Genomic DNA, 27,523 nt, shown 5'->3' with positions numbered 1-27,523 from the left:
CAGCTGCTGCGCAGAGGGCGGCTGCACCCTGCGGGGATGGAGGGAGCGAGCCCGGAGCCGCGCTAATGAAGAACCTTTTAATGTTGACCGAACCCCAAGTACAAAACCGAGGCCAATTCTGCTCCCTCCCCGATGCGAGCGTCTCTGCGGCGGTGGCTGCGGCGGGGCTGCGGGTGGCTCCGGGCTCAGCCCATGGCTGCGGAGCGGCGCTGGCGATGGCGGGCGCGTTCGTGCCAATAAATACCAGTGTGAGGGGCGGTGGTGGCCCCGGCGCTGGGCCGGGGGCAGCGGGCGGGGGGGACGGGACACCTTAGCTGATGATCTGCCGGGGCCGGCCGTAGCTCATCCCCGCCTGTGATGCCCCCTTGTTGCTCCCCATCTGTAGGCCGATGACGTTCTTGCCCTCCTTCAGCTGGCTCTCGGTGAACTCCCGCTTGTGCTCCTGCGCTTTCCTATGGGATGGAGGGACGGGACATGCAGCACCCGCACCCCCTGGGGGGCGTTCACCGGGGATGCGCGGCCACCCGCCGTTCCCGCATCCCGGCAGCGGGAAGAGCCCGCTCCAGACTGCCGTGGGGCAGGGGAGTCCCCACGCCCGGCACTGGGCTCCCCCCACACTTACTTCATGAACCAGTTGGGGTCCCCATGGTAGTGCCCGTCGTTCTTGGTGATCGCCAGGCTCCCCAGCGCCATCAGCGTCCTCTGCACCGCTGCCATGTCCTTGGCTGCGATGGATGGAGGGGGTGAGGATGGGCACAGCGCAGCAGCCCCATCCCTCCCCAACCCCGCTTTCCCCACGCACCTTCAAAGAGGTCGACGGTCTGGAACACGTCGGTCTTGACCACGCCGTAGTCCTCGGCTGCCTTGAGGAACTGGGCGATCTGCTCCATCTGCTTGAAGACCATGGTAGGGGGGGTGTCGGGGATCTTCACGGGCTTGGAGCCGTCGGGGTAGAGGCTGTTCACCAGCCTGCTGAGGACCTGCGGGCAGAGGAGAGCCTGGGGTCACTGCACTGCGCAGCACCCCCACACACACACACCTGCCCCACGGCCCTGCAGCTCCGGCCCCACACTTACGATACCGTTCTTCAGCCAGACCTGGAAGCCCAGGCGGCCCCGCTCGGGGCGCCCCACGGCGGCCCCGCACTGCGCCACGATCCACTCCACCAGCCGCTCCTCCAGCTCGTCGTCGTACTTCTTCTCGATCTTGGACTGCACGTCCCTGCTCATGCCGTACGCCGGGCCCTTGTTCGCCATCGCTGCGGCACGTGGGAGACCTGGTGCAGGGTTGGGGACTGTCGGGATGTGGAGGTGCTGCTGAGACCCCAGCACCTCGGGGCGTCCTCCAACAGCTCTTCCCTTGCCGGCCCAGGTGCCCTCTCCCTGCTCCAAGGCTTCGGATGTGCCCCAGGGCAGCCTCAGCCCAGCCTCAGCCGCCTGCCAGCTCTTGGCACGGGCACTGCTGGTGTGGCTGCATCCTGCAGCCAGAGCTGTCCCCATGGGGAGGCAGGGTGACCATGGCTGGTGACCGTGGCACAGTGGGGTGGCCCCAGCGCGGTGACTCCAGGCGCCAGGAGGAGCGCAGGCGAGGCAGGATGCGGTGGGAGCCGTGCCCGTGCCCTTGTAAGGACATGCTGTGGGCAGGGAGCGCAGGTAGCTGCAGGGTGCCAGGAGGATGCCAGGCGGGAATGGCGCCGGGAGCCGGGAGCCCAGCCCTCGGTGGCGCTGCCCCGCTCCTCCCGCGCTGCTCCGTGCTTGAGGTTAAGCCTCAGAACCGGGGCTGTGCCCTTGGGGAGCCGCCGGCTTGGTCCCACATCCATACCCTGCCCCGGGATGGCTCCCCACGACCGCTGGGGACGCTGGATCCTCTGGGATGGCTGAGACCTGGCGCAGCTCGGTGCGGCAGAGGATGCTGACCCCGCCTGCTGCCGGCCATGCGCTGATACCCCATGAGCCCATGGTTTATGTAGGGGTGTTCCGTGAGCCCCACAGGAAGCCACTGCCCACATCCTGAGCACCAACAGCCACATCCAGCAGTGCCCTGTGCCATGTCCCAGCCCGGCACACGATGATGGCATTTGGGCCCCAGCCTCACTGCTCACAGCTCCCTCCACCCCATGGCCGTGCCTGCTGGGCACTAGATGCCTGAGAGCCCACCAGCCCAATGCCTATCTCTGGTCCCCAAGCAGAGATACGGGACATACAGCGGTGAGTGGGGTTTGCAATCACCCCCTCCACACTGTTCTGATCCTGCTCTGAGCCCCACACAGCCCCTCCGGCCACCGTGGGGCTGAGCCTGCCCGATCCACAGCCCCACAGCCCCAATAGCAGCGTGGTGCTGGGGGGCAGGAGCAGCGCTGCAACCCGAGGAGCAGCAGCCGCATCCCCAGAGCTCCATCCCATCGCGGGGCCGCGATCCCCATCCCGGCAGCAGCGGCTCCATCCCGGTCACCGGTCCCCATCGCTGCGGTCCCCCCGGGCCCCCCCGCACACTCACGGGCGGTGCAGTCGGACGCGGGTGCTGCGCGGCGCGGAGCGGGCACTGCGCGCTCGGGAGGGCGGCCCCGCGCTAAAAGCTGGGCGCCGGGACGGTGATGTCAGCGCGGGGGGGGGGGGGCTCCCCGGTTCCCCCCGCCCCGGCCCCTCCCGTCCCGGGGGGCGCCGGCCCCGGCACCATATTTGGGGAAAGACTCCGAAAATCGGGGGCTGCGCTTCGCGCCCGCGCATTCCCCGCGTGCCTCTGCGCGGCGCAGCCCGGCCTTCTATAGCCGCGGAGCTGCCGGCGCAGGGCGCTCCCAGCGACCCCCGACGGGCACCGGCACCTTCGCTGCCCCCCCACTGCCCCCCGGTACCCGGGAGGAGGCAGGAGGCAAAGTGCAGACACTTTAATGCGAGTCCCTTCCCAGCAGACCCACGCGTGGAGACGCCACAGCCTCGTCGGGGGGCACGCAACGGCTGGCACCCCCCCGGGATGCTGCAGCAGACACCAGTGGGGCCCCCCCCGGCTGCCACTGCCGGGCCCACACCCCCCCCATCCCCACGATTCAGGCACTGAAGAGAGACCCCCACCCGCATGCTGGGGGCACGGGGCTGCTGGCACGGCCCTTACCCAGGGCCCCCGCCCCACACCACGGGCACGGAGCGGCAGCAGCACCTTTGCCAGTGGCACCAGCAGCCCCTAGCCCTGGTTTTGGCTCTGACAGCCTGGGGACGGGCACAGAGAGCCGTGAGGGAGCCGGCGGTGGGGACGAGGCACACCGGGACCCCCGGGGAGGGGGACGGAGTGGCTGGTGGGGCCCGGCTGGACCCTTAGGGCTGCGTTTGGCACAGTCCCGGGGCACGGGCGGCTGCGGGCCCCTAGAAGACGTAGATCTTGTCCCGCTGGACACAGTCCAGGTCATCGTCCAGCATCAGCAGCACCTGCGGAGCGAGGGGACCGGGTGAGGTGGGGGGGGGACACCAGGGATGCGGGAGCCGTGCAGTGGCAACCGGCACCTACCAGGAAGGAGCCAAACATGGCGATGGAGGAGAGGAAGTGCCAGATGTCGTGGTCATCAAAGAAGTCGAGCAGGATGCAGTCGCGGTTGTGCTCCCGGGACTCGGCCGGGGTTTTCTGTTGGGGACAGGGACCCCCATCACCGCGCCGGTCCGCAGCCCCCCACAGCCCCCTGCAGCACCCACCACTCACCTGCCACGTGCTGAGCCCCTGGAAGAAGAAGAAGAGGGCGAAGCCCCAGACCACGGAGGTGCCGATGATGCAGAGCAAGGGGATGAGCTTGATGCGCTCCCCACTGCGCAGCTGTGGGGCAGGCGGGGTCAGCGTGCAGCAGGGGCTGCGGGGGGCCCGGCCCTGCACTGCCCGCCCCACACAGCGCATTCGCCTCCCACCTTCATGATGATGTAGAAGGCGAAGTAGAGGAGCAGGTTGCAGATGCCGATGGCCAGCAGGTAGGAAGCAAAGTCATTGGGACGGACAATGAGGCCGTAGGCAGCACTGGGGAGGCAGGGACAGGCAGCGGGGTCAGCGCAGCATCGGGGGCCCTGCCTGCCGTGCCCATGCACCCGCTGTCCCCCAGGGGCTGCTGCAGCGATGGGGGGGCGGTCATGCTCTGCTCCCCAGGGAGGGGACCGCAGCCAGGGCTCCGTGCTGCAGGAGTGGGATGGGGATGGCAGCAGGGATGGGAGTACAGTTTGGGCTGGGGGAAGCGGTGCAGGGTCTGGTGTGTGCCCGGCTCCGCACTCACAGTGACCAGTTGATGATGTTTCCCATGACCAAGAGCACCATCCGGTCCTGCAAAGGGTGCGGAGGGGAGGTGAGGGCGGGCAGGAGGGGTGCAAGGAGGGGTGTCTGCAGGGCTGGGGACCCCGGTGCCAGCACTCACCACGTACATGGGCCCGCTGCACTGCCGGACGCAGTCTGTGTACAGCACGTGCAGGATCCTGCGCAGGATGCCCGAGTCTGCGGGGACAGGGGAGGGAGAAGGAGAAAGAAGAAGGATAACGACAAGGATAAGGAGAAGCTGCCTCCCCCTGCCCCACTTGCAGCAGTGCCCCCGCCTCACCCAGCTTCCAGCGCCCCATGTAGTAGAGCTGTGTGCTCAGCAGCAGCGTGGCCACGATGTGGATGACGGAGAAGACGATCCAGAACACCGTGTTCCCCTTTCCAAAGACCTGTGGGGCGAGCAGACGGTGGGCAATGGGGTGCCCTGACCGGCTGCCCCCCACCCCCTCATAGGCACCCCTGTACTCACCACACCGACCACAGAGAAGAAGATGACGAGGGCCAGGCAGGCGTAGGCGCTGTAGGCGCTGGCGTTGATGTCCGGGTGACGCTTCTGGTACAGCTTCAGCATGCAGAGCCCCGCGATCATGTACATGAAGGAGGTGTCTGCGGGGGTACAGCGGTGAGCAGGGCAGGGGGGGCCCAGCGCAGCAATGGGGGTGATGGGGGGCACCCACCGAACTGGAAGTTGGTGTAGTTGGGGCAGACGTGATAGCAGGCGCTGAGCAGCCCCTCCATCATGAGCGCCGTGCCCATGGCATAGAAGAGCCCGAAGTGCTTGGGGATGCCGCACTCCTGCAGCACGAGGGAAGAGGGGAAGGAATGGGGGCCCTGTGGGGCTGAGGCCCCCCAGCACACAGCCCCGTGGCCACCAGTCCCTTACCAGGGCATAGGCATCGTTGCGCATGAGCGCGCGGTTGTAGTTGATCTCGCGCTGCAGGATGATGAGCAGGAAGAGCAGGCCCAGCAGCACGTAGCCCAGGTTGCTGAGGATGTTGTTGAAGGCGCTGTGGGGGGGGCGGCAATCAGATGTGGGTGCTGCACAGGGACCCCCCCAGGTGCCCATCATCACCCCCAAGCCCACCTGAGGTTCCCCAGCGGGTGGGCACAGAGGAAGTTGTAGTAGCAGATGTCCTGGTTGCCGGTGACGTTCACCACCTGCACGCACAGGGAGACGAAGTGGAAGTGGGACGCGGGGATATGGGGGACATCCCCATTGCATCTGGGGTGCACAGTTGGGGGCCGAAGCCCCCAAAAGCCCCATATGCTGCCCCCACGTCCCCACTTACTGTCTGGTAGGTGATGACAAGCTGGATGACGGGGAGGGCATAGAACACCGCGATGGTGGCGATGTTCCTGTAAGAGGCATGGCAAGGTGCCAGGGGGTCCCCAGGCCAGGACCTCGCTCTGTGCCCCCCACCCCACCGACCCCACTCACCAGAAGTAGATCTGGTACTTCTTGCGCAGCACCCGCTTGTCCTTGCGCGCCAGGTCGGCCACGCAGAGGTATTGCTGGAAGGAGAGGTAGGAGGGCTCAGGGGCGCAGTGGGGGGCAGCCGGGGGGCCGGGGCTGTGGGGCAGGACCCACCTTGGTGCGGATCACGTTCTTGTCATAGTCGATGTCAGCCAGGGTGTCGTAGTCATCCTCCTCCACCGAGCTGAGCGAGTCCACGCGCGGCCGCCCCACCACGTGCTCCAGCGAGCGCTCCCCTGCGCCGAGCGGGCATCAGCGGTGCCCAATGCACCCGGTGCCACCCCATGCACCCCAATCAGGCACCCAATTAACCTGAGCCCTTCAGCCTGCCCCGGGGCAGGACCCCAGCACTACCCGGGGAGCATCACCCCTTGTCCCCCACGGCTGGGGATGGCTTGGGACCGGAGGACCGTGTTCCCCCCTGCCCTGGCTCTGCCTGGGGCAGGAGGTGCTTGTGCGTGGGGCAGATTGGGGGTTGATTGGCCCGTCCCTGCCCAGTACCAGCATCTACCCATGGCAATGCTCAGTGGCCTCATCGGGGTGGAGGGCGTGCGGCGCTTGAACTGCTCCTGCCCTTCAAAGGAAAGCCAGAGTTACCGGAGCAGGAGCCGGGGGAGCCCCAGCGGGGGTCCCGGTGCGCGTCCACCCCGGTGGCACCGGCACAGAGCCCGCTGCGGGCTGGCACGGAGGGGCCGGTACCGCGGGGACCCTTCCCGGGACGTGGAGAGGGGCAGAGGCGGGTGCCAGCGGTAGCACAGCAGCAGCAGCTCTGCGGTGGCCATGGCAGGCGCCATGCTGCCGCCCCGGCACTCACCCACGTAGCCATAGGGGACCTCTGCAGAGCACAGGCTGTCCGTGACGCCCTCGGTGCTGCTGGAGGAGCCGTTCCCTGCAAGGACAAGGACAAGGACAAGGACAAGGACAAGGACAAGGACAAGGACGGGACGGGACAGGCAGACAGTCAGGGCCACGCAGGCGGGGAGGCGAGGGGCGGTGTGTGGCGGCGGCACTCACCGAAGGAGCCATAGCCATAGCTGTCGTAGGGAGAATGGCCCAGGAAGGAGTCAGGGATGCTGCGGCCGTGCCCTGCAAGAGGGTCCCCATGAGGCTCCAGCAGCTCCCGTGGGGCTGCACAACCCAGAACCCACAACCAAGGGGGGAGCAGAGGCTGCACCTACCCAGTAGAGATGCTGGGAGTCCCCGGAAAGCGTGGAAGGAAAGAGACAGACTTGGTGAGGTGCCCCAGCCCCAGAGCGGTGGAACCCAGCCCCAGGATGTCCCTGTCCCCCTCACACTGGGATTTGTTTCCCGGAGCTCAGCAGGGCTCGGGGGGCAGCGGGAAACCTCTGCAAGGGCTTTGCATGGGCTCGAGATGGCAAAATAACCGTGACCCCCCCCGGTAACCCCTGGTGCTGCGAGCGGCCCCTCACCCGTGTCCAGGCTGGGCGAGTCCATGGCTGCCAGGAGCCCCTTCCTCTTCTGCTGCCTGCCGAGGGAAGCGCCGTGAGGAGCCAGGGCCGAGAGGCACGGCCCGACGGAGGCCACGCCATGCACCGGGGGCAGGATGGCTCCCAGGCAGCACCTGGGACACCAGGAGCTCACCGGCAGCTCTCCCAGCAGGCGATGAGCAGCGTGAGCACGTAGAAGGACAGGAAGATGCCCAGGCAGAAGAGCATGCTCCTCACGTAGGCTTCCGCTGCACAGAGCCAGGACAAGCCCTCAGCGGGGACCTGCTGCTGCAGGACCCCATGGACCCCAGCACCCCCAGCCCTGAATGGCCCCTCCACGCTTACAGGTTATGGCGGGCGACACCATCACCTCCAGCATCTTCTGCCGGTTGTGCTGGTCCACGGGGTCATCTGGAAGAAGGCACGGGCTGGGGGCTCAGCACCCAACGCATGGCGGCAGGGATGCGCTCGCAGTGGGTGCCTCCCCCAGCATACCCGGTAAGGCATCCCTGGAGAGGGGGTAGTAGGGCAGAGCCCCCCCGCACGCCTCGTCCTCCGTCTTCACCACCACCACCACGTAGAAGCTGTTGCTGGGGAAATCCTTCTTCTGCAACAGCCGTCCCAGACAGGGGTGAGCAGAGCCTGGCTTTGGGGGGCTCGGGGCTGGTACCCCCAGCACCAGGCGGGGGCCAGCACAGCCCCACACTCACCTGCACCGTGATGGCCGCCTTCTTGGTCATGGTCTGGTACATGCCGATGAAGGCCACGTTGTTGTCCAGGTCGTAGACGGGGCACTGAGGGCACAGAGGGATCGTCAGCCCTATCGGGCATCCCGGGTCACCCAGAGAGAAGACCCAGCACCCAAACCCACCACGACGTCCTGGATGGAGATGACGGAGCAGGGGAAGGCCATGGCCGAGGTCACCTTCACGATCACCGAGTCCACTCCGTCGGGGAACTCGTACTTGAAATACTGGTGGGGGGGAAGAGCCCGTCAGTGCCACAGTGCCTGCGCTCTCCTCCCCACATGCCCCCCCAGCAGCTCCTCCTCACCTGCGGCTGCGCAGCCGTGGCGTTGAAGCTGAACCTCTCGTTAGTCCTGCGGAGAGCACGGCGGGGCTGATGGGTGGTGAGCCTGTGGCCAGTGGCCCTGGCAAGGAGCGGGGCTGGGGACCAGGGCTGCCCTCACCTCAGCACGAAGTTCTCCACGTGGGTGACCCGCAGCTGGTAGGAGGCGTTGAGGGACAGCGTGGACACATCCACGTAGAAGTGCTGGGTCTCCACCTCGGCCTTGGTCTGCGGCTGGCACAGCGTGCGGCTCACCTCCTGGTACGCGTACTTGCGCTGGTACCTGCGCGGGCAGAGCCCTGCTGTGCCTGCGGCATCGCTGCCTGCAGCCCGGTCCCCCCCCACCCCCGGACCGTCCAGCCCCTACTCACATCCCTCGGAGGATGAGCGGCACCTGGAAGGACACCACGGCCTCCTTCTGCCTCACCACGAAGAGGACGGGCAAGTCCTTGTGGTCGGAGAGGACGTTCACCGACACCCGCACGCCCTCCGTCTGCGGGGAGGAACACGGGCGCTGGCCTGGACTTTGCTCGGCCCTCGTGGCGCAGCCCGCGTCCCGCGTCCCGTCGGGGGGCGCCGCCGTGACGCCCCGGAGCTCCTTGGGGGGGGATGCAGCGGGGCAGGGGCCGCCCCGCCGGCTCACCCTGTTCCTCCGGACGCTGTGGTTGAAGGCGTAGATGTTGAGCAGGTCTGCGTTCACCCAGTCGCTGTAGGTGGTGTTGAAGCGGGCCTCCTTCTCCCTCACCTCGGGGCGGCCGCAGGGCTGGGGCATGGCGGGCGGCAGGGCCAGCAGCGCCCAGGCCAGCAGCGCCCGGGCCAGCGCGGCCGCCCCGGTGCCCGCCATCCCCACAGCATCCCCGGCCGCGCCCGCACCGGCCAAGGTCCGCCGGGGCGGGCCGGGCCGGGTCAGACGGGCCGGGCCGGGGGGGTCAGCCGGGGCGCGCCGGGGAGCGCGGCCCCATGGCGAGCCCCGCCGCTGCCGCTGCGCTGCCGGTGCCGCCGCCGGTGTCGGTGTCAGCGTCCCCGGGCCCGCGCTGAGCCCGGTGCGGATCCGAGCGGCGCCGCGGGCAGAGCCCGGGGATGCCGATGCCGGTGCCGATGCGCGGTGCCCGCGGTGCCTATGCCGGTCCCGGTGTTCACTGCCGGTACTTTCGCTGTCCCCGTTCCGCAGGCGGCTGTAAACACGGCCCGGCGGTGACGTAACGCGCCGTCACCGGTTATAAAGGGCCCGGTCGGGGAAGTGACGCGGCCGCGGCGGCTCCCACCGGGGGAGCGGCAACGGCGGCAGCGCCCGCCCGCCGGGAGCCCGTGTCCTGTGCGGGACCCACTGCGGGCATCCCTGTCTCAGGGGAGCCCCTGCCCCATACAGGACCCATAGGGGAGCCCTCGCTCCGCTGCAGTGAGCACCCGACGGGCACGGACACCCCCGACCCTCCCCAGAAGGGGCCGACGCCACATCCTGCTCACCGAGCCCCCAGCCAGCCCCAGCCCGTCCCTGCTGTGCCACGGCCTCGGTTTTGGGGTGCTCCTGTGTTTTCTGTGTCTGGGTTTTCTGGTTTAATCCTCCCCCCCCAACCCCATCATCTCATAGGAAGCTGTTTTCCAGGCTTGAGGTGACATCCAAGAGCTCCACTGCTGGTTGCCCTCTCCTGTGCAGGACAAACAGAAGCAGACACGAGCACTGCTGCTATTGTGCACTTTATTTCTACAGGTTCTCCTCTCACCGAGGATCCCAAAGCACTTTTCAGACCGTCTGCACGTTGTCTCCGTGCTCCAGGTGGTGACAGCAGATGGAAGGACTTGCTCAGGGACACATGGACACCCGTGTGGGAGTGGGAAGCAGAGCTCGCCCCGGCTCCAAAGCTGCTGCTCAAACTGGAGGATCAGCTCTGCAGGGCTGGCTGTGAGTTGGTGTGTGGTGATGGGTGCTCTCTATTAAACCACCGAGGAACCAAACACGGGCTGTGTCCTCCAAGTGTGGGGTGCCTTCACCTGCAGAGCCCTGCTCACAGCTCTGGAAGCAGGGGAAAGGAGAGGGAAAACCAACAAACAAAGGCCCCAGTGGAGCAGGGAAAGGACAGATGTGAAACAAGGAGTGAGGATGGGGGCGGGTGGGACCCCGCAGGGCCCTGGGGGCAGGTTTGGCTGCTCAGCACAGGGCAGCACCTCCCCAGCCCTCAGAAACGAAACACAGGGAGGCACCCACACAGAGAGGGAGGGAGGGAGACGCGGGCGCCTGGGCACACACACACACACGCTGCGACACGGTGGGGTGAAACACTGACATTTATATCGCGATATGCACTAACAGTGAGCTCTACCAGCCGATGCATTTTGCCAAAGCAGAATCACAACTGTTTTGTCCCGGGGAAGGCTCAGGGCGGCGAGAGGAGAGGGCAGCACCTCCGGGCATGGGCTTTCCTCCTCGTAGGTCCCATCCTGTGGTCATCCTCCCGTCCCCTGGTAAGTTACAAGAGGCTCTTTCTGTCATTTCACTTCCTTTGTTTTATGTCCCTGCTGCAATGAACATGAAACAGACGATGCTCAGCCCCTAAGGAGGAACCTTCTCTACCCGCCTCAGGAGGAAGTGCTGGGTTTTAGCTCGAGAACCCCTCGCTGCCCTCACATAGAAGCCTGCAGCTGGAGTGGGACAGGTTGGGACTGGGCAGCGACAAGCAGAGCTCTGGAGCGAGCTTCGGGAGCAGCACAGCCCCAGCCTGGCTCGTGGGGCAGGACCGGAATCCCTGCTCCACTGCCGAGCTCCCTACTTCCGATCCTGGCAAGCGGAACATCTTTCCTTCATCTGTGTGTAGATCACATATACTGGAAACAAAACACACACTACGCATGCAATCCAGGCAGGAATCCTGCTATGATCAAATCTACAGGAAGAGGGGAAGGTAGCGGGGACAGTCATGTATTCCTTAACGCGAGGTTATAGACGCAGCAAACACCAGCACCCTCCGCTATGAAGAAGGGCAGACAAACTATGTACAGCACCAACGTGCTTCACTGCAGCAGAGCGCAGCAAGCAACCCGGACACCTCAACACCCCTCGTGCCCGACACGCCGTGGAGTGCCTGATACAAAGCCAGTTGTTCCTCTTGGATTTACCTGCCAGGACCCATGGTGGTGGCTCATGGCCGGACACTGCAGTGTGAGCCATGGCAAGGTGCATGGCACCAGCTCCGGCAGGTAAGCCAAGGAGGAACTGACTGGGCTGAAAACAAGTTTCCTGGCAAGTGGAGTTATTTATTCACTGAGGGCTCTGCTGTATGGGTCCAAACCAGCTTCCTTCTGAAAAAAGAGAACCTTTCACTTGTAAGTAAAAGCTGTTTGCATACAACCGTTAGTGACTACTGCAGCCCTCCTAACAAAAACTAAACCCAAATGCTGCCTGGCCTGGACCCCTGCCCCTGCGGCTGCCTCAGCCAGGAGCAAGGAGCAGTGTCCAGGGCAGGAAAACCTGCACCTCTACTTCACTTGTTACTGCAAGAGGCTGTAGTTGCCTGTAGTTGTTTGTACAAGTAAACCAGAAGCGACAAAGAAATGTACACCTTGGCGTCTGTAAAGCTTCAGAGTGCTGCAGGCCTTGGGAGAGGGACAGGGCAATGGATTTCCTTTAGAAATAAAGGATGTAACAGTCATACCTTAAAAAAAAGAACAAAAAGGAGCAACGCACAGCACTGTGAGAGCCCCGTGGCACAGGCAGCTTGGAGTGAAAGAAACAGCGGCTCTAGAGCAGTGAGGAAGCAACTGCCCAGTGCAGTGTCACTGGGGGATTAGAATCCTAAAGAGCTACTGTGAAAAGCCAGCAACAACATGGGGCAGAGCACAGGGCAGCAGCAGCAGCACCACAGCCACATGGCACAGGGAGGGAAGGAAAAGTGCTCTGGTGGAAACAGCACAAGGGCAAGCGATGGAGTGAGCCGCTTGCTCCTGTGCACTTCCCAGTTCCAGCTTCATGCTGCTTCAGGGAGAAGGAGTGAGAAAGCAAGACGTGTCATTAACCCCCAACCAAAAAAAGCTTCCAAAGGTGGGACCGAGTTTGGGAAAATGCATCTGTTCTGGCTTTGCAAGTGGAATGTGATTCTTGGTCAGCGCTAACACAGAGCACGACGCCTACAGCCGGGAGCCGAGCGTGGCCACGGGGGTTCTAGGACAACCACAGAGCAACAAGACATGAGAGGGGCACAGAGTGACAGTCCTGTTCTCCTTGTGAATGAGGAATGGTTTAAAAGTAAAACTCTTCATCAGCTACTTTCCTCCTGCAATAAAAGCAACCCAGCCGGCCCTCATCTGTACAAGACCAGTTAAACATCAGCCTTCCCCCTCAAAACACTAGGTACGGACATCCGGTAACATTCTACAATGGAAAGTGCTTTAAGAAAGAAGGATTCTGTAGTGCCAGTGACAGAACTGATCTGATGGGCTGGGTGATGCTGTCGATGCCGGGAGCTCAGGCCAGGGCAGCTCGTTTCTCCTCGGGGGTCTCCTCCAGCAGCTGCATGATCAGTTCGTGGAGGGGTTTGCAGATCTTTGCGTAGCCCCCTCCCGTGAGGTGCAGGAAATCAAACATGTCGTGGTAGGAGATGGTGCCATCCGAGTGCACGAAGCCGGCGTCCACATCCAGGAGCTGCACGTTGCACAGTTTGGGGAGCGAGGCTTTCAGCAGGTGGTTCACCTTGGCATTCTTCTGCCGCAGCGGGTTTGGCTTCTCTCCACGAGGTAGCAGGCCCTGGCACAGGGAGGAGGCAAAAAAGAGCTTCATAAACCCTGCTGGCATAACACCGCCCGCTTCCCCTTCTGATCCAGGCTGCGACAAGAGGGATCCCTCCCTTCAATCAGGCTCGGTCCATCCAGACCCAATATGAAACACAACTGAGGGAGGCAGGTGAGCCGTGGGCACCCCTTTTCGCCTCACAGGACTTCTTCAACAATGCTTCTAAGCAGGGCAGGAGTACCACTAAGGGGGAGGATTCCACCCATCCCAGAAGGAGGAGTGCTGCACAGCCAAGGGAGCAAAGGGAGCACAGAGCGGGGCAGGTAAACACCCGCTCGTCCCAGCACCGATCACCCACCCCATCCCTCCGAGTATCACAGAGGGAGAGCACAGAGGACACGTGGCTCCCCTGGGCAGTTTGTTTTCCAGCTCTAGGAGGCATCCCAGCCCAGAGACGTACCAGCACAATGACTTTGGCCTGTGGCTGCTGGGTGTTGATCAGGCGCACGATGGCCTCGATCCCTCCTGCTACTTCTTCTGCTGTGTTTTCGTGGTTATTTGTTCCAACCCAAACAACAATGACCTACAAGGAGAAAAAGCGTTTGCAGCCTGTCCACAGCCACTTGTCTTGGGCTCGTGACCCTGAAAGCCTGAACAAACACCATCTCTGACAGCGAGCGACGCAGAGAGTCAGCCTGGAGCCTGCACCCATGCTGCAAGAGGCCTTCAGCACTCGGGTGTGCCCGCTTCTGAGGAGCTTGCAGTGACTGCAGCTGATCCTCACCACAAGTCCTGGCCATCTCCACTAACTCCTCACCAAATCCTGCCCCATCCCCTTCTAGAGGCTAAGAACACATCTCAGACCTGGGAGGCACAGTGCAATGCCAACCAACACCCAGCTATGGTAAACCATGTTCACCACTACTAGGAGGTCGCCTCCATTAACTGATGCCATTCAGCAGTGTACACCTCACGTACAGCCCTGCTCCCAAACAGTTCTGGTTTAGCCCAGCACACTGCAACACCTGAGATGTGCTCAGTGCCAATGGCTGCTCAAACAGAAAGCTCTGCTAACAGCTCACTCGATTCTGCACCACTCAAGCACTGAAGTCTTGTCTAAGCACAGCGCTCCCGGCTTTGGGTTCTGCGTGTACCTTGGGTTTAATGTTCTCCAGTTCACCGTTCTTCAGTCTCCATAGGACATGGCCTGTGGTGTCTCCACCGATTCCAAAGTTCAGTGCATGAAGGGGTGAGAAAAGCTCCCGCCAGATCTGCAAGCAGAAACCAATTTGTGTTTGCACTGTCCTCGTTGTGAAAGGAACGCACTGCACTGACCAGGGATGGCTCTGAGGAGCCATGAGCCTTCCTCCGGACACTCACTTTCACAAAGGGCTTACTTGGGGTCTGCAGGGGATGGAGGTGCTGCTGTTGAGCACCCAGTCCTGGCACAGAGGAAGGGGAAGCTCTCTCGAGCAGCTCCTCAGAGACACAGAGTGCTGGGTCTGTCATGGAGCTTTAGAAGAAAGCCAGTGTGCCAGCAGCACCGCAAGCACTTGAGGGTTAAATGTGTTCTGGCCATGCAAGGTACAACTACAGAGATCCAATGGTGCCCCTGGGAGTTTGGATCTGAGACTCAAGGAACTAGGAAGGGGCTGTGTGTCCAAGTGGAATCAGTCACTATCAGCTTCAGAGCATGACTGCAAACAGCCTACAGAGGCTTCGTACCAGCAGTGGGAAGGGCAGGGAGCTGGGCAGGATGAATGGGAGAGGACACTGTTCACAACGAAGGACCTGTCTGCATCACACAGGATCATCAGTGACCAGCTTAGAGAAACACTGGAATCTGTGCCCCCACATCCCCCTTTCTTTAGCAATACCTCATACTGCTGCAGCAGCTGCACCATGGAGTCCCCCACGAAGAGCACATCAGGCTCCTTGTCTTTGCAGTCCGAGACAAACCTGTTGTGCTGGTGAAAGAGGGCAACAAGGTTAGCTCAGCGGGCTGACGTTCCTCATGGGATTCCCTGCTGCGGGGCAGAGGGGGGCTCCCCAAACCCCCCCAGCACTCTCAGGTGTGAGAAGAGCAGCATCTCTGTGTGCTACCCATATGTAAGCTGTGAGCCTGCCAGGCACCCATCAGACCCCATAACTGCAGATCAGAGACGTCAACGGTCAGGCAGTGCCATGAGTATCCTCTGTCTGCTTGTCCCTGCTGCACAATGGATGGGTGGTCCAGCCCTAGCCTTGGCTATTTCCAGTCACTCCCTCACACAGATGCCCACTGGGAAGTGCTGCTCTGCACTCTGGATTGAGGACTGAGGGTTCAGCCCCTCCGGTGGCCTCCCCGTCCCAGCCTTACCTGTGACATCCACCGGTCATCCCCCTGAACGTCCTCTGCGGCGTGCGGCACCGCTGCCGGGTTCGAGTCCCCCTGGCTCATCCTGTTCCTGTGGGGAGAACGGGTCAGCCCAGCTGCTCCCAGCACCAGGGGGAGGCCTGGCCGGGCGGGTGGGCGGGCTCCTCACCCTCATTGTGGCCATTCCACACCTACCCCTGCACAAAGCCCGTTTATTCTGCACCCAACCCTTGCTGCTGAAGCCACGTCCCGCAATGACGGACAAAGAGCGGCTGATCCGGAGCCCGCTCTGCAGGGCCGATTAACGCGCTCATACCCAGCTTAGAGCCGCTGAGCCCCGCGGAGCAGCCGGATCATCCGCCCCCAGGGCACAGCGCGCCGCAGCGGCGCTGATCCCGAGGGATCACCACCGAGGAGCGCATCCCTCAGCGGGCTGCTGCCTCAGCGCGGCCGGCACGGGGCGAGCAGAGCTCCCCGCGGCCCCACCGGCGCTGACAGCTCCCAGCGGGCCGCGATCACCGCGGGGCCGGGCCCATGGGCACGGCGGCGCCTTCCTCCCGCTCCTCCGCCCCCCGCAGCCCGGCGCGGCCCCGCCGCGGCCCCGCCACTCACGGCCGCTGCGGCTCGGGCTTGAGGGGCTGTTACAGATCAGTTACACTGGGCAGCTCTGGCCACAGCTGGGTTGTATTCGCCTGCCTGACCCCTGGTTCTGTGCCTTCAGGTGGCCACTGCTTCCCCCATGGTAACGCTGAGCTTGACTGATGGAGACGAAGGTGAAGAGGTCAGGGAGAGCGATCCCTTTGAGCCGGGATTGCTCGTCCGGCTGCGGGTTGTGATCCTGTTCCCCTCCACCTTCGCAGAGTCAAGGTTGCCTTTGAGCGGTGCTTTGCAGAACACCGGAGCAGGGACCCGTTTACGCATGGGAACAGTTGGGCTCTGTCAGCGGCAAAACGCACCCACCCCTTGTCTGGAAAGCGTGGTCTGGGGCTTCGGGGATGCTCCAGAGGAGCCTGAGCGAGGCGAGCCTGTGCTGGGCTCTGGGCAGCAGCTCAGCTCAGCTCCGTTCCGGGGGGGGTGGAGGCTCCGGAGCCCCTGCCCCTGAGCCTGGCGGAGCGCGAGCGTTACTGCAGCGGGGGGGCTGCGTGCGCGCACGTTCCCCTGCGCTGCTGCGGGAGGAGGGCCCCGGGAATACCTGTGCCGGAGCAGCTGCCCCGGCTCCGGAGCCTGCGCTGCGGCTGAAACTTGACCTGGAAGCGTTCGGAGCTCCGAGGTCGGGTTTCCTCTCAAATCCCAGCCCGTGAGGAGGAGCGTGAGCGCAGGGATTGGGTTTGCCTGGCAGCCCCGAGTGCGGGTCTTGCGGTGCTTTTCCTTCTGATGCGGCTGTCACTGTGGGCTCTGCGGGAGGAGCGGGGAAGGGGAGAGGTGCTGCGTGCTCTGGTGCTGCTGTTGGTGAGGTTAGCGATGGGTATCGGTGCGAGGCTCTTTGGAATGGCAGCAGGAGTACCCGGTAATGCTGCCACGAGCTTGTTTTCATCACGGTGATACCCATAAGGGTTTGACCTGATAGAAACGACTGAGAAGGCAGCAAAGCCTTGGCAGAACGCTCTGTTCAGTGATGTAGAAGAGTTCTCTGGTCACTGAAGGGGAGCGTGGCCCAGCGCTGAGCCTGCTGGCAGCCCCTGCCCACAGGTGAGCTCTGCTGCTCGGATCTGCTCGGGCAGCACTCGGATGTAGCCACAAATCCCTGCACAGCCCTGACCCCGGGTCACAGCTCTTAGAGAGGAGCTGGTTTGTATTCCCTTTGCCTTACAAAAGTGAAGCAGGGACTGGTTTGGTGGCTGTTCCCTTATGGAAGGCCTGGGGTTTCCAGGTGTCCTCCTCCCATAGAGGAGGACTGCGTGTGCTGTGTGTGCCTGGCACATCCTGCTGACACAGGATGTTGCAGTGTGCATGTAACTGGATGTGGGTCAGCAGTGTTGGGATGCTAAGGAAAGGGAATGTTAATGATCCTAAAGGGCAGGAGGCCTGTATTCATCATTGTCTGTGCTGGAACTGCTGGAACAGGGGAGGGAGCAGTCAACAATTTACGTATTAACCGAGCTGGCAATTTACATTCAGTGCCTGGCAATGCAGAGTCGGAGCCTTGTGCTCTGAGAGCTGCTCTAGTGTGAGGCAGGAGCTGGGGCTGCTTCTCCAGCTGGGGGTGATGAATGGATTGCGCACCTGCAGGACATCTCCTGCAGCTCTCCTGTCTGTTCCTGCCTCTGCAGCTTCCACAAGAAACCCTTCCTTGTGGCTGTTTGAAAAACCTCCTGAGTGACCCCAGTGAGCTGTTTTCCACATGAATTCCATGTATAAATCACTCAAGTGGCTTCTTGGAATCCCAGCTCTGTTCAGGTGCTGGAGCTGGTTTTAATGCCACATTTGTCATAAGGGCTGGTCAGTGGATGTTGACGGAGAGGACTGTCTGCGGTCCTTGTATTCTTTGGATGATGTGTCTCAGACTTAAGGAACTGCTGGGGATGAGGAGGGAGGAGAGGGGCGAAGCAAGGAGCAGGTTTGACCGCTTGTATGTAACCACATCTGTGTAAGGGGCTACCTGGAGCTGTCTTACTGGGTAGGAACCCAAACCTGTGATGGTGTAGCCCTTGGCAGCACACAGCCCCTCGTGCACCATCACATCCACCAGAGGAAGGTGAGGATGAAGCTGATTGTTTCTAGGTTTTTAAGGAACTGAAGCCTTTTCTGGAGAACAGGAGGAATCTCTGCTGTTGCTGCGAGAGGCTGTTCCCTTCCATGCCAGAGCTGGCCTAGGTTCTGTGGCTTCTCTTTGGGTGAGCTGGAGTCAGTCACAACAGTCTGCACTGGGATTGTTGGAGGTGGGCTCTGTGGCGCTAAAACCAGGTACAAATCCTCCTGGCAGCCTCGTGGATAGTCAGGCTTTGCTGCTCCGGGAGGAATGGGGCTCAGATTGGCACATGGTGGTGGCTGCCCTGCCCTGCCCTGCTCTGCCCATCTCTGCCAGGCAGCAGCACGGCTCCGGGGCGGGCACAGCAAACACCCCAGGTTGCTGTGTGCTGCTCTCACAGGCTCTCGTGAGGACCTGGTCAGTGCTGGGCTAGTAAGGAGCCATGGGAGGACCACATGGCCCCTGTCTTAATCCTTCTGCTGTTCTTCTCCAGTGCGTGCTGGTGCCTCACCTGTCCTGCTTCTGTTTCCCTTGGCTGGTGTCTCTTGGCAGGTGTCCTGCAAGGGTTTGGGGGTGCTGTGGAGGCCTATGAGGGCTTCCAGAGCCCGTGTTCTCCTTTGCCTTTGGAGGAGGGCTCTCCCTAGAAGGCAGTCAGGAAATAGCAGTATGTTGCTGGGAGACTGGGCTCCTTGCGCATTGGAGGCTCTGGGAGCAGCAGCAGCAGCTGAACTCCTTTGTCCCCGTGTCCTCTGGCTGGGTCATGTATCACTTGTGCCATTGCTATGGCAATGTGCTGCCAGCAGCTTGCCCCTTCGCGCTCCCTCAGGACCACTGCGTAACACCAAAGGAAGGCTTTAGGAAGTTGCCAGCAGAGCAGGAGGTGCAGTTTGTAGTGGAAGTGCTCCCCAGCTGAAGGGATCCTTGTGAGAGTTGTCACTTCCCCTTGTAAGTGTGTTGGGTGCTGTTGTGTCCGTCCCATTGCCTGTGTGGCACAAGCAAGATGCTGCCTTCAGCTGAAGGAGCACAAGGAAGAGTTAAACTGGCTCAAGTGTCCCCCTTTGGAGCTTAAGCAGAGCAATTTGGAACTTCTCTAGTTAAGCCATTGCAGTGTTTATTACAGATGGGGCCTTTCTGCTGATCCCGGTCCAGGGGTTTAATGTGCTGCATTAACACTTAAATGAAGAAACCGCTGGCGGGTGATTCATTACTGCTCATTATGTGTCTTTTTCGAGTAACTCTGACCCCAGTGTCTCCAGTTGAGGCTAAACCTCGCCCTCTCTGCTAAATGGCCATCAAAGGGGCTCCATAAAAAGGGAATTATGTGGCTTCAGCCAAGTTTCAAAGCAGTCGAATCATCCGAACCCACACAAACAAACTCCCACAGCCGGTGGAGCTGGGAATAGCGCAGTGTCTGCTGCGTGTGGGGCACGAGGGGCACTGGGCAGAGAGCTGGGGCAGCCCCAGCATCTGCCTCCGGGCTGGAGCCCATCCTGCTGCGAGCCCATCAGCACCAGCCCTTGCTGCCTGTAGCCTCTGCTTGGGGGTGGATGGAGGGACGGCGCAGATGCTGGTGTTGTGTCACGCAGAGGATGGCTGCTCGGGGATGGAGAGTCCCACTGGAAGGGATCTGAATGACACTGCTGAAGGGCTTCAAGGCCCTGAAAGCACCCGTGGATTTGTGCAGCAGGAGGGAGGGCGGGTTTGGGGCAGGGTTTTCCTTACCCAGACCAAGGCTCTCTCAGCCTGTGCTTATTCTTTGGACTTTCTGCTCTGTCTCTTCCTGGAGAGGCTCTACCCCTGCAGGGAATGAGTGCAGGAATACCTGTGTAATGTGGACAGAGGCATAACAGCGATGGGGCCGTGAAAGCCGTGGCCATGGGTTGCACTGTGAGGCTCAGGAGTATGCTCTCATTCAGGCTCAAGCGAATGTCAGAGGTTTTCTGCCTGCGTTGGGCTCATGGGTTAGTTCCAGCCCCATGTTTCTGGCCCCTCTCAGGGCACCCTGGCTTTCAAGCCCTGAGGCTTCTTGCTGCTGGGTGAAAGCAGCTGAATGGAGCTGATGAGGCTTCACCTAAAAACTAATTGGAGTGTTTCACAACATCTGAGGCTTTTTAATGGAAGGAGTAAGTTGACAAGTTGTATGTAATTGTGTGTGAAGTCTGATCAGATAACAGGCTGAAGTGCAGCCCTCATCCTAATGGGAAGCTGGTTCCCAGCCCTGGGATGGGAGGATGCAGCCTGCTCAGCTCTTGCGCTGCGCTCTCAGAAGTCTGGAGCTGGTGTGCAGGTTCCCTCTGTGAGGGTGGTGTGTGTGTGCCTGTGACCAAGGAGAGCTGTGCACAGCTCTGTACATACCATGTACAGATGGTACCGTGGGCAGTACCATGCAGAAAGAGGCACTGATCTCTAACCTGTCTGGTTACCTTTGCACTGAAGGAGTTAGGGTTTCTTTTGCTGATCCCTGTGGTGGTGTGAGCGTGTATCAGTGGCTGAGCAGGAGCTGAAGATGGAAAGCATCCCTCTTCCTGCTTAGTCTTTGTTCTCCAGGTGTGCTGGTGGGAAACCCTTGGCTGTAATCTCACAAGTGGCTCTGTCAGGGTTATCAGCCAGCGCTAGTGCCACTGATGGGCTCCTGACAGCACATGTTGTTGTGGTTATTGTACAGCTGAGCTGGCACAACTGGTCCTTTGCACACCTCAACTGTCATGAAGCAAATAGGGCTGTTACCAGTAACCATTAAGGAGCATGTTCCTGGCTGCCCAAAGCCCGTCTGTGCTCGTGCATCTCCAGCGTCTGACGCAGCAAGATGGTTGTCAGTGATGCAGCAACTGTTGGTTTTCAAGTTCCTGCTCATTGGAAACCAATAGAAGTCATTCTGCTTCCCTCTCTGCAAGGATCTGAATAGCTGGCTTCTGTGGAGGTGGGTTTTCACCTGAGCTGCTTTGGAAGTGTCCGATGGAAACCCCAAAGACTTTTCCTTTCTGCTGCTGCGCTCTGTTAGAGCCCAGGCACGGAGCTGGTGGCGAGTGTGCTGCAGGGGGGTGCTGGGTGCCCTGGCTTGATGCTGGGGTTCGTGGGGAAGCCTGTGCTTAGTCAGAACAAGATGTGAACAGCTTCTCATCCCAGCACACAGTAAAAAGACAAGCAAAGACTGACTATGGGTGGTTTCCCACTCAGGCACTTGTGCACTTTGAGTCATTCGCTGGGCAGCGTGGCCTCGAGCTCCAGTTCCCATTGTATGGGTGTGTGTGTTGGTCCCAGTTTGGTACCACAGACAAACCTGGGTTGTTGCTGTCACCACGGAGACAGTTGGATGTGAAGCTGGCTGCTCCTTTGTGCGAGCCTAAAGGAAACTGTGATGGTTCAGGAATTGCAGTGTGGGATTTGAGACTTGCACTGCTGTTTTCAGGACAAGGGTAGGCTGCAGCCTCTCATCGTGAGGGTCAGTAAATGGTCCAGTTCCTCTTGGTAAGTCATGGCAAACCTGCTGCTAAAACAGCAGCAGGCCTGAAGGTCACATTTGGTTTGAGCATGTCAGTGCGTTGCTGGGAGCAGCATTGCTCTGTGCTGCAGCTCAAGGGTTACAGCCTTGGAAGCTGATGGGAGTGTGTGGCAGCAGGACTCCAGGCTTGGCTCCCAGGTTGTCCTAAGGCTGGGATTACTGGGGACAGGCATGCGGGTTTGCCTTCTAGAGAGGCATCTCTGGAGGATGATCAGATACCTTGAGCTTGCCTTGGGCTCAGTTTAAAGGCAGGCGGGGTTAGGATGCAAGGTAAACTCTCACGTGTCCTGAGAAGACAGGAATGGAGCATCCAAGTCATCCTGATGGAGATGAGGGAGAGGGATTTGATTTGGTGGAAGTTTAAGGCTGCTGTGGAAGATGCTGTTGGCAGTGACCAGCTGTTGGCTCACTCTGTTCTTCACCGGTGTGTGGCTGCTGTCACCACAGCCATGAGCAGAGCAGCAGAGGTTTGTAGTGCAGCAGGAAATCAGTGGGAAAACCAAATGTGTCAGAGCCTTCACCATGGCAACACAGCCCTGCTCGCAGCACGGGGAGACAAAAGCAGGTCAGGGCTGCATGGAGCGAGGTGGGGCCTGCTCCAGGCTCTCCCAAACCTGCCCCTTCATTCCGGGGCAGGAGCAGCTGCCTTCCCTGTAAAGGGCTGCTAAGGTGGGGACGGCCTTTGGGATTTGGCAGCAGGGACTGGAAATGGGTTCTGCTGCTCTCAGTGCTGCTGCAGCAGTGTGGCTTGCTGTTCAAAGGCTGCAGTGGATGGGAATGTTTTATCAGCTCCAGACAGCCCTTCAGATTGTTTACCTTGCCCTGAGCACTGCTTGGTCACAGCAGAGAGAAGTTGTAACCCTGCCCTGTTCCACAGAGCCCTGTTGACTCGCTGAAATCTTGGGCTTGCATTTGTGCACATCCTCAGGCTGCGCTCGCACCACGTCCTGCTCTGATGGCACATCATCGGCTTGTTCTTCTGCCTTCTCATTCTGTGCTCCAGCACACCGTGCTCTTCAGGGAGGTCAGCAAGAGAAGGGCTGAGCAGCACAGCAGCAGCAGTAACACATGGAAGAGCTGCTTCTGTGTCCTGCCAGTGTCTCGGCACCACTCGTGCCTGGGTGGGTGGTTCAGCCAGGCCCCGGCAGGTTTCAGCCCATGCTGCTGCTCTGGAGTTGTTCTCCCCTCGTTGAGAGGGATATTAAAAGGTTTCTGGTTTACAGTTACAGGCCTTGCTCTGGCCGGAGGAGCATCGAAATTGATACAGCAATTACTGCTGGGCTCGTCACGGGTTGTGGCTCTCACATGCTTCGTGAGGCACAAGTGGCAGTGGCTGGAGGAGTGCCACCAGCGGGGCGGCCACGGGCTTGCAGCCAGGCCCTTCACAACTGCTATGAGAGCAAGAATATGCTCCAAAACTTGCTCATTCCTCTCATCTCCTCTTTGAATCTGGCCTTGAGCTGGCAGCTGAGGTGGGGTTTGTCTCTGTATAATGGGTTTTACCACTCTGCTTCACTCTGTGCTTCTAGTCTGGTGTTAGAGTTGGCTTGGCTGTGTCACTGTAGGTACCAGGCTTCCCCCAGACGTGGCTTGGAGTTGCAGTTAACAAGGACACGTCTCTTTGAGCAGTGGTGAGGAGCAGCCTGTCTGTGATGGCACAAGCAACACGCAGCAGTGACCAGGCCTGGCCATCCCAGCCCTCCCTTCATAGGGAAACGCCGCTTCCTGGTGGATTTGCATCCCGAGCCCGTAGTCAGCAGTTTGGGCTTGGTGTGGTAGGGTGCCCCGGCTTGTTCGGGTGAGTCATCATTCAAATAGTCACCGAGCAAACGTGCTTGTCCAAACAGGAGCTGAGCACAGCGCCCGGCAGGCGATTGCAGAGCAGGTTACGTGGCTGAGGTAAACAGCAAAGCACCTCTCGCTTTGCCACACGGAGGTCTCCAAAGCTGAAAGCCTCCCGCATGGTCTGTGTGGACAGAGCTTGCTTCCTGTGCTCTGAGCTCAGATCCTGGTGGATGGGAGGGAAAAGCCATTGCGTTTTCCTCGCTGGGACCCGGAACAAAGGCTGCTCTGCAGTCTCCTCTGGTGCCTCCTTCTCGTAGGTGCAAACCTCAGCTCTGCCTCTGAGTTCAGGGGTGAAGTTCAGTGCTGGGGATGCTCCAGTTGATTAGAACAGGAATATCAGCTCCCAGCTAAAGTGAGGAATAAGATTGCTTCTTATCTTCTGCTTTTTCTTCTGTTAAATGTGTTGCATGATCTCAAACAGCAGTTCCCGTCTTCCGTAGGGTGTGATGCTCTGGTTCCAGTTCTCTTTGTGCAGAAGGGTGCAGGTGGCTCTGCACGTGTTGTCAGGAGGTTGCTTTGTACCGAGCTGTGTGTTCAGCGTGGAGTTCTTGGCCTGAACCAGCTCCTGGTGTAAGGAGTGTTTGATGTGTGAGTGAGGGAGTCACCTGAAGCAGTGGCACTGTCAGCCACATGGACCTGCACAGAGCAGGTCCCCACGAGGGCAGCTCCCTCAGTCTGAGCGCTCCTCCTGCCCGCAGGAATCCCTGCCAGCCCTGCACTGCCCTCTCTGCCGTGCTCTCCCTCCTGCCCTGTTGTCTTTCCAGGGATCCCTTCCCAGAGCACCCTCCTGTGCTGCAGAGCTGCTGCCGGGCCACCCTGCCTTTGGTTCTCGTGCTGCTGGTGGTGTTGAGCAGGCATTCACCAGCCACCAGCCCTCTGCTGAGCAGGAGCCGCTGTTGCGGTGCCACTGTTTTGGCTTTGGGTGATGTTTTCCTTTGCAATGGGCTCCTCTGTCCTTGGGTTTCATGTGTTTATCCCTGGCTGTTGGAGGGCAGACACAGCACAGGGCAAGTGCAGCCTGGGCGTGGGGCTGCTGTGCTGGGGCTGCCCAGAGCTGCTGTAACTCAGGGTCAAGTGGGCTGCAGCCCTGTGGCTGGTCACACATTGGGGACATGGGGGTGCTGGTGCTACGTGGGGGTCCCTGGGGTCAGTGGTACATGGCTGATGGACAGTGGTACAGCTCTGGGGGCAGAATTCAGCCCTGCTTATACCCAAAGGAAGAGCCATTGAGGTGCTACAATAACAAGGGGAAGAAAGGAACCAGAGTCAGTGCATCCTTGCTGTGTGTAATGCAGCCCTGTGTGCTCAGTCTCTGATTTCAGATGCTGTGAGTGTTGCAAAGAGCTTCTTGGGGAATGAAGGACTCTGGGATCCATTTAGCTCCTGTTGAGCTGCTGTGCACAAAGTACCTTTTCATAGCACTGCCAAGCCAGTTCTGTCCAGGGGAATGACGGCGAGGGCCTCTTTGCACGCTTGGGCATCATTCCAGAGTATTCCAGGCTCATGCACACACATGAGAATGTTTTAAAAGCAAATAAAGCCTTCAGCCTCTCCTGGTGATGGTGCTGCAGTAGTTTTACAAGTCAGGCTCTTGGTAGTTCCCTCGTTCTGTCCTCTCCTGTCATGTGCCTGAAGATGCCCCTCGGATCAACGCCAAGTACAGTGGTTGGAAGGCAGCTTGACTGATGCCCTCGGCAGGCAGGTCGAGATGAGCAGGAGCAGATACAAGATACTCGGCTGCTGTTCAGGCTGATAGTGCCAGGGAAATATTTAGCACATAGGTGACACTTGTAATCTTTAAAGCACTTCATAAACATTGGCTAATCCCACGGTGCAGCTCCGGGCTGGCACTGAGCTGCCTTCCCTGGAGAGAGCAAATGGCCCAAGGACTCCATGAAGCTGTGAGAGCCAGGAGAAGGAAAAGCTGTGTTGTAGGCTCTCATGGTGCGAGTGTGAATGTGGAAGACCAAGGAGGTGACTTAAGGCATCAGCGCTTGGTTTTCTAGGAGGTGGTTCGGTGCCAGCTTTTGAGTAACTCCTCAGGAGTAGGGCCTGATGTAAGAGTGAACCTGTCTGCTGGCATGGACACAAGTCAGCCTCTGCCTGACGCCGTGGTGCTGCCTTCCAGGGCCCGTGTCTGCCTTCCGTTCAGCCTCGGGTGGTTTCTGGCTGTCCAGGGCTGTGTCTGTGACCGCAGGACACGCTGGGACTCTCCGGGTGGCAGCTACAAGATGTGTTTGGCTGTGGCAGGGGGGTTGCTGGAGCTCCTGGACCAGCTGTGGAAGGTTGATGCTCTGGGGCACCGCAGAGCTCCTCAGTGGGGTTTGGTTGTCTCTATCTTCTCAGATTGCCAACCAGCGAGGCCCAGCAGCTGCAGTCCTGTGTCACTACTGCTGTAAGGTGAACTTCACTCAGAGAACACTGACTTCCTCCTTCATCACCTTTTCTCTCCTCCCCTGCCTTTGGTAGTGAGCTAAAACCTGGTACTGAATTGCTGACTGGGGTTAAACCACAACAATCCAAACCCCCCAACCTTCTGCATTTTGGGGCTGAAAGCTGATGCTCCCTTAGAGCACTGCTTTGCTTCATCCTCCATTGAAAGACAAGATCCCTCGTGTGGTGTCAAACTTGCTTCTGCTGCAGAGGACTTGAATGATGAGGGTTATGTTTTCCAGGGAGGCTCTTTGGGCTCAGAGGGTGGAAGAGCAGAGGGGTTCTCTGATTGCAGGTCTCTAGAAAGCACAGTCAGTATCCTAGGAGTTTGAAACACTGCAGGTTAGAAACTTGCCTTCAAAAGGGAGAAATAGGTGACACTGGGCACAGGCTTGAGCTCAGGATGTGGTTTGCTGCAAGGAGAAACACTGGATGGTTTCTGCTCTTCAGGAGCTGGACCCCCAGCACCCTGCTCCCATGGGAAGAACGTGTTTCCAGGCAGGACAGGCTCCTGGAGCATCGTGGGGCTCATGGCTGCACCCGGGTGAGCTCCAGTACCGCAGGGGAGCGAAAGGGAGATGGGAATTGCGTTCCCTGTGATCCCCAAGCCGAGCCACCTCCTGGGGCCTCGGGGCAGCCGTAGTGCAGCTCCGAGTGCTCTGCTCAGGGAGGGGATGGTGCTGCTCATGTTGGAACTGGGGTGCTGTGTAGGAAGGAACGTAAGATTTGTATCATCAAAGGCTGGAAGCAAGAGGGAACATGATTTTGTAGCCTGGTGATGAGGGAACTCCCCTGGGAGGGGATAGGAATCAGCTCCCATCTGTGCTCCAGGGACTGTTTATGTATTTGGTGTTGAGAGCTACTGGATGAGGCACATGTAGAGCTGCTGGCTCGTAGGAGCCAGGGAGTTGGAGCACTAATGGGAGGGTGTGCTGGGATGGCTCAGTGCCTTGCACTGCCATTGTGGCTCACTGCACTTGCCTGGCCTCCCCGGGCTGTGGTGTTCAGGACAGGGACCTTGCTTATTCACAGCTGACTGCAAGGTGCTGAGTTACCAAGCACTTACTAATTCACCACTGCAAGGATTAACCAGCCACAGGAGAGCTACCAGTCCCTGCAAGGAAAGCGTGTGTGTAGGGACAGTGCACTGTTAGACAGCTTTCCCCCAAAGATGAGCTGACAAAGGACCAGTTCTGTTTAGATCTTGTGATTAAGAACCTTCCTTTCACTTCTAACTCACTCCTTGGGTATCTCAGTTGCTTAATGAGACAGAGGACTATGAAAAGCTAGCACGGTGGGAAGCATGGCTTCCAGTAAAGCTGAACCCACAGGTTTATCAGAATCGGGGGGGGAATCCTGCCATGTGTTTAGCAGTAAAGGAACCCACAGCTCAGAAGGGAGATCTTTTCATGTTCTCGGGCATTGGCTTGTGGAAGATGGGGAAGGTGAGCCAGCTGATCACGGAGGGTACAGAGCTAACTGCTTGCCTGCTATCAGGAGAAGCTACGAGGGCGTTGGTGCCTAGAACAAGCCTCGTCCTGCAAGGTTTTGTTGAGATAAAAGATGCAAAGAGCACGGAGCAGTAACTGCGGCCGTTCAGGAGTGCTGGGGAGCTGCAGGAGCCCCTCTGCTGCGCTGGGGCACGGTGGCACCAGTGGGGAGCACGTGGATGGGTTGGTTAATGGTGGAACACTGCGGGACAGA

The 27,523-nt window shown here is 60.2% G+C and overlaps 3 protein-coding genes across 12 annotated transcripts in view; all 3 read right to left on the bottom strand.

Annotated features, from left to right (window-relative positions):
• Positions 1-63: 63 nt before the first annotated feature.
• On the bottom strand, positions 64-27,451 carry TAGLN (transgelin). Of its 3 annotated transcripts, none has more exons than XM_062608609.1 (6): positions 27,447-27,451; positions 2,497-2,517; positions 1,077-1,276; positions 803-980; positions 623-725; positions 64-452 (listed from the first exon to the last, which is right to left on the bottom strand). In XM_062608609.1, exons 3-6 carry the CDS (start codon positions 1,254-1,256, stop codon positions 311-313), a joined length of 603 nt encoding a protein of 200 aa, XP_062464593.1. In that variant the 5' UTR covers positions 1,257-1,276; positions 2,497-2,517; positions 27,447-27,451; the 3' UTR covers positions 64-310. The 3 variants fall into 3 exon arrangements, with proteins under 3 accessions (XP_062464593.1, XP_062464594.1, XP_062464592.1); XM_062608610.1 differs by lacking the exon at positions 27,447-27,451 and adding an exon at positions 21,024-21,027; XM_062608608.1 differs by lacking the exon at positions 27,447-27,451 and having other exon boundaries at positions 2,497-2,623.
• SIDT2 (SID1 transmembrane family member 2) overlaps positions 2,870-27,523 on the bottom strand; it is a 553,125-nt gene continuing 528,471 nt past the window's right edge. Inside the window, exons 1-28 of one of the 7 annotated variants that reach the window (XM_062608574.1) lie at positions 8,915-9,170; positions 8,643-8,764; positions 8,393-8,554; positions 8,257-8,302; positions 8,075-8,176; positions 7,914-7,997; positions 7,699-7,810; positions 7,549-7,614; positions 7,358-7,451; positions 7,186-7,241; positions 6,934-6,945; positions 6,770-6,841; positions 6,570-6,644; positions 6,267-6,329; positions 5,870-5,991; positions 5,720-5,793; positions 5,571-5,637; positions 5,366-5,439; positions 5,165-5,288; positions 4,959-5,076; positions 4,751-4,887; positions 4,562-4,670; positions 4,382-4,458; positions 4,244-4,290; positions 3,888-3,993; positions 3,688-3,798; positions 3,499-3,612; positions 2,870-3,419 (exon numbers count right to left, since the gene is read on the bottom strand). In XM_062608574.1, the coding sequence (XP_062464558.1) occupies positions 3,357-3,419; positions 3,499-3,612; positions 3,688-3,798; positions 3,888-3,993; positions 4,244-4,290; positions 4,382-4,458; positions 4,562-4,670; positions 4,751-4,887; positions 4,959-5,076; positions 5,165-5,288; positions 5,366-5,439; positions 5,571-5,637; positions 5,720-5,793; positions 5,870-5,991; positions 6,267-6,329; positions 6,570-6,644; positions 6,770-6,841; positions 6,934-6,945; positions 7,186-7,241; positions 7,358-7,451; positions 7,549-7,614; positions 7,699-7,810; positions 7,914-7,997; positions 8,075-8,176; positions 8,257-8,302; positions 8,393-8,554; positions 8,643-8,764; positions 8,915-9,115 (2,610 nt within the window). In that variant the 5' untranslated portion in view covers positions 9,116-9,170 and the 3' untranslated portion in view covers positions 2,870-3,356. Of the gene's footprint in view, positions 3,420-3,498; positions 3,613-3,687; positions 3,799-3,887; positions 3,994-4,243; positions 4,291-4,381; positions 4,459-4,561; positions 4,671-4,750; positions 4,888-4,958; positions 5,077-5,164; positions 5,289-5,365; positions 5,440-5,570; positions 5,638-5,719; positions 5,794-5,869; positions 5,992-6,266; positions 6,330-6,569; positions 6,645-6,769; positions 6,864-6,933; positions 6,946-7,185; positions 7,242-7,357; positions 7,452-7,548; positions 7,615-7,698; positions 7,811-7,913; positions 7,998-8,074; positions 8,177-8,256; positions 8,303-8,392; positions 8,555-8,642; positions 8,765-8,914; positions 9,176-27,523 lie in introns of those variants that run through there. The other 6 variants (XM_062608576.1, XM_062608575.1, XM_062608578.1 and 3 more) reach the window with 6 other exon arrangements.
• The window catches only part of PAFAH1B2 (platelet activating factor acetylhydrolase 1b catalytic subunit 2), a 497,498-nt gene continuing 480,514 nt past the window's right edge, over positions 10,540-27,523 (bottom strand). Inside the window, exons 1-6 of one of the 2 annotated variants that reach the window (XM_062608605.1) lie at positions 15,963-15,972; positions 15,354-15,441; positions 14,872-14,961; positions 14,149-14,265; positions 13,455-13,577; positions 10,540-13,009 (exon numbers count right to left, since the gene is read on the bottom strand). In XM_062608605.1, the coding sequence (XP_062464589.1) occupies positions 12,731-13,009; positions 13,455-13,577; positions 14,149-14,265; positions 14,872-14,961; positions 15,354-15,434 (690 nt within the window). In that variant the 5' untranslated portion in view covers positions 15,435-15,441; positions 15,963-15,972 and the 3' untranslated portion in view covers positions 10,540-12,730. Of the gene's footprint in view, positions 13,010-13,454; positions 13,578-14,148; positions 14,266-14,871; positions 14,962-15,353; positions 15,442-15,962; positions 15,973-27,523 lie in introns of those variants that run through there. The other variant, XM_062608606.1, reaches the window with a different exon arrangement.

The sequence above is a fragment of the Pezoporus occidentalis genome, unplaced genomic scaffold (assembly GCF_034315485.1).
Source record: "Pezoporus occidentalis ecotype Australia unplaced genomic scaffold, CSIRO_AGI_Poc_V1 ctg130, whole genome shotgun sequence".
In the NCBI taxonomy this organism is placed as follows: Eukaryota; Metazoa; Chordata; class Aves; order Psittaciformes; family Psittacidae; genus Pezoporus; species Pezoporus occidentalis.
Note: the sequence above shows the minus strand (reverse complement) of the source record. Positions and strands in the feature narration are given on the sequence as shown.

Coding starts and splice junctions, on each gene's coding strand:
- TAGLN (XM_062608609.1), bottom strand. CDS start 1,256: ATGGCGAACAAGGGCCCGGCGTACGGCATGAGCAGGGACGTGCAGTCC. Junction 981..1,076: donor TCTGGCTGAAGAACGGTATC/GTAAGTGTGGGG, acceptor CTCTGCCCGCAG/GTCCTCAGCAGGCTGGTGAA. Junction 726..802: donor GACCGTCGACCTCTTTGAAG/GTGCGTGGGGAA, acceptor CATCCATCGCAG/CCAAGGACATGGCAGCGGTG.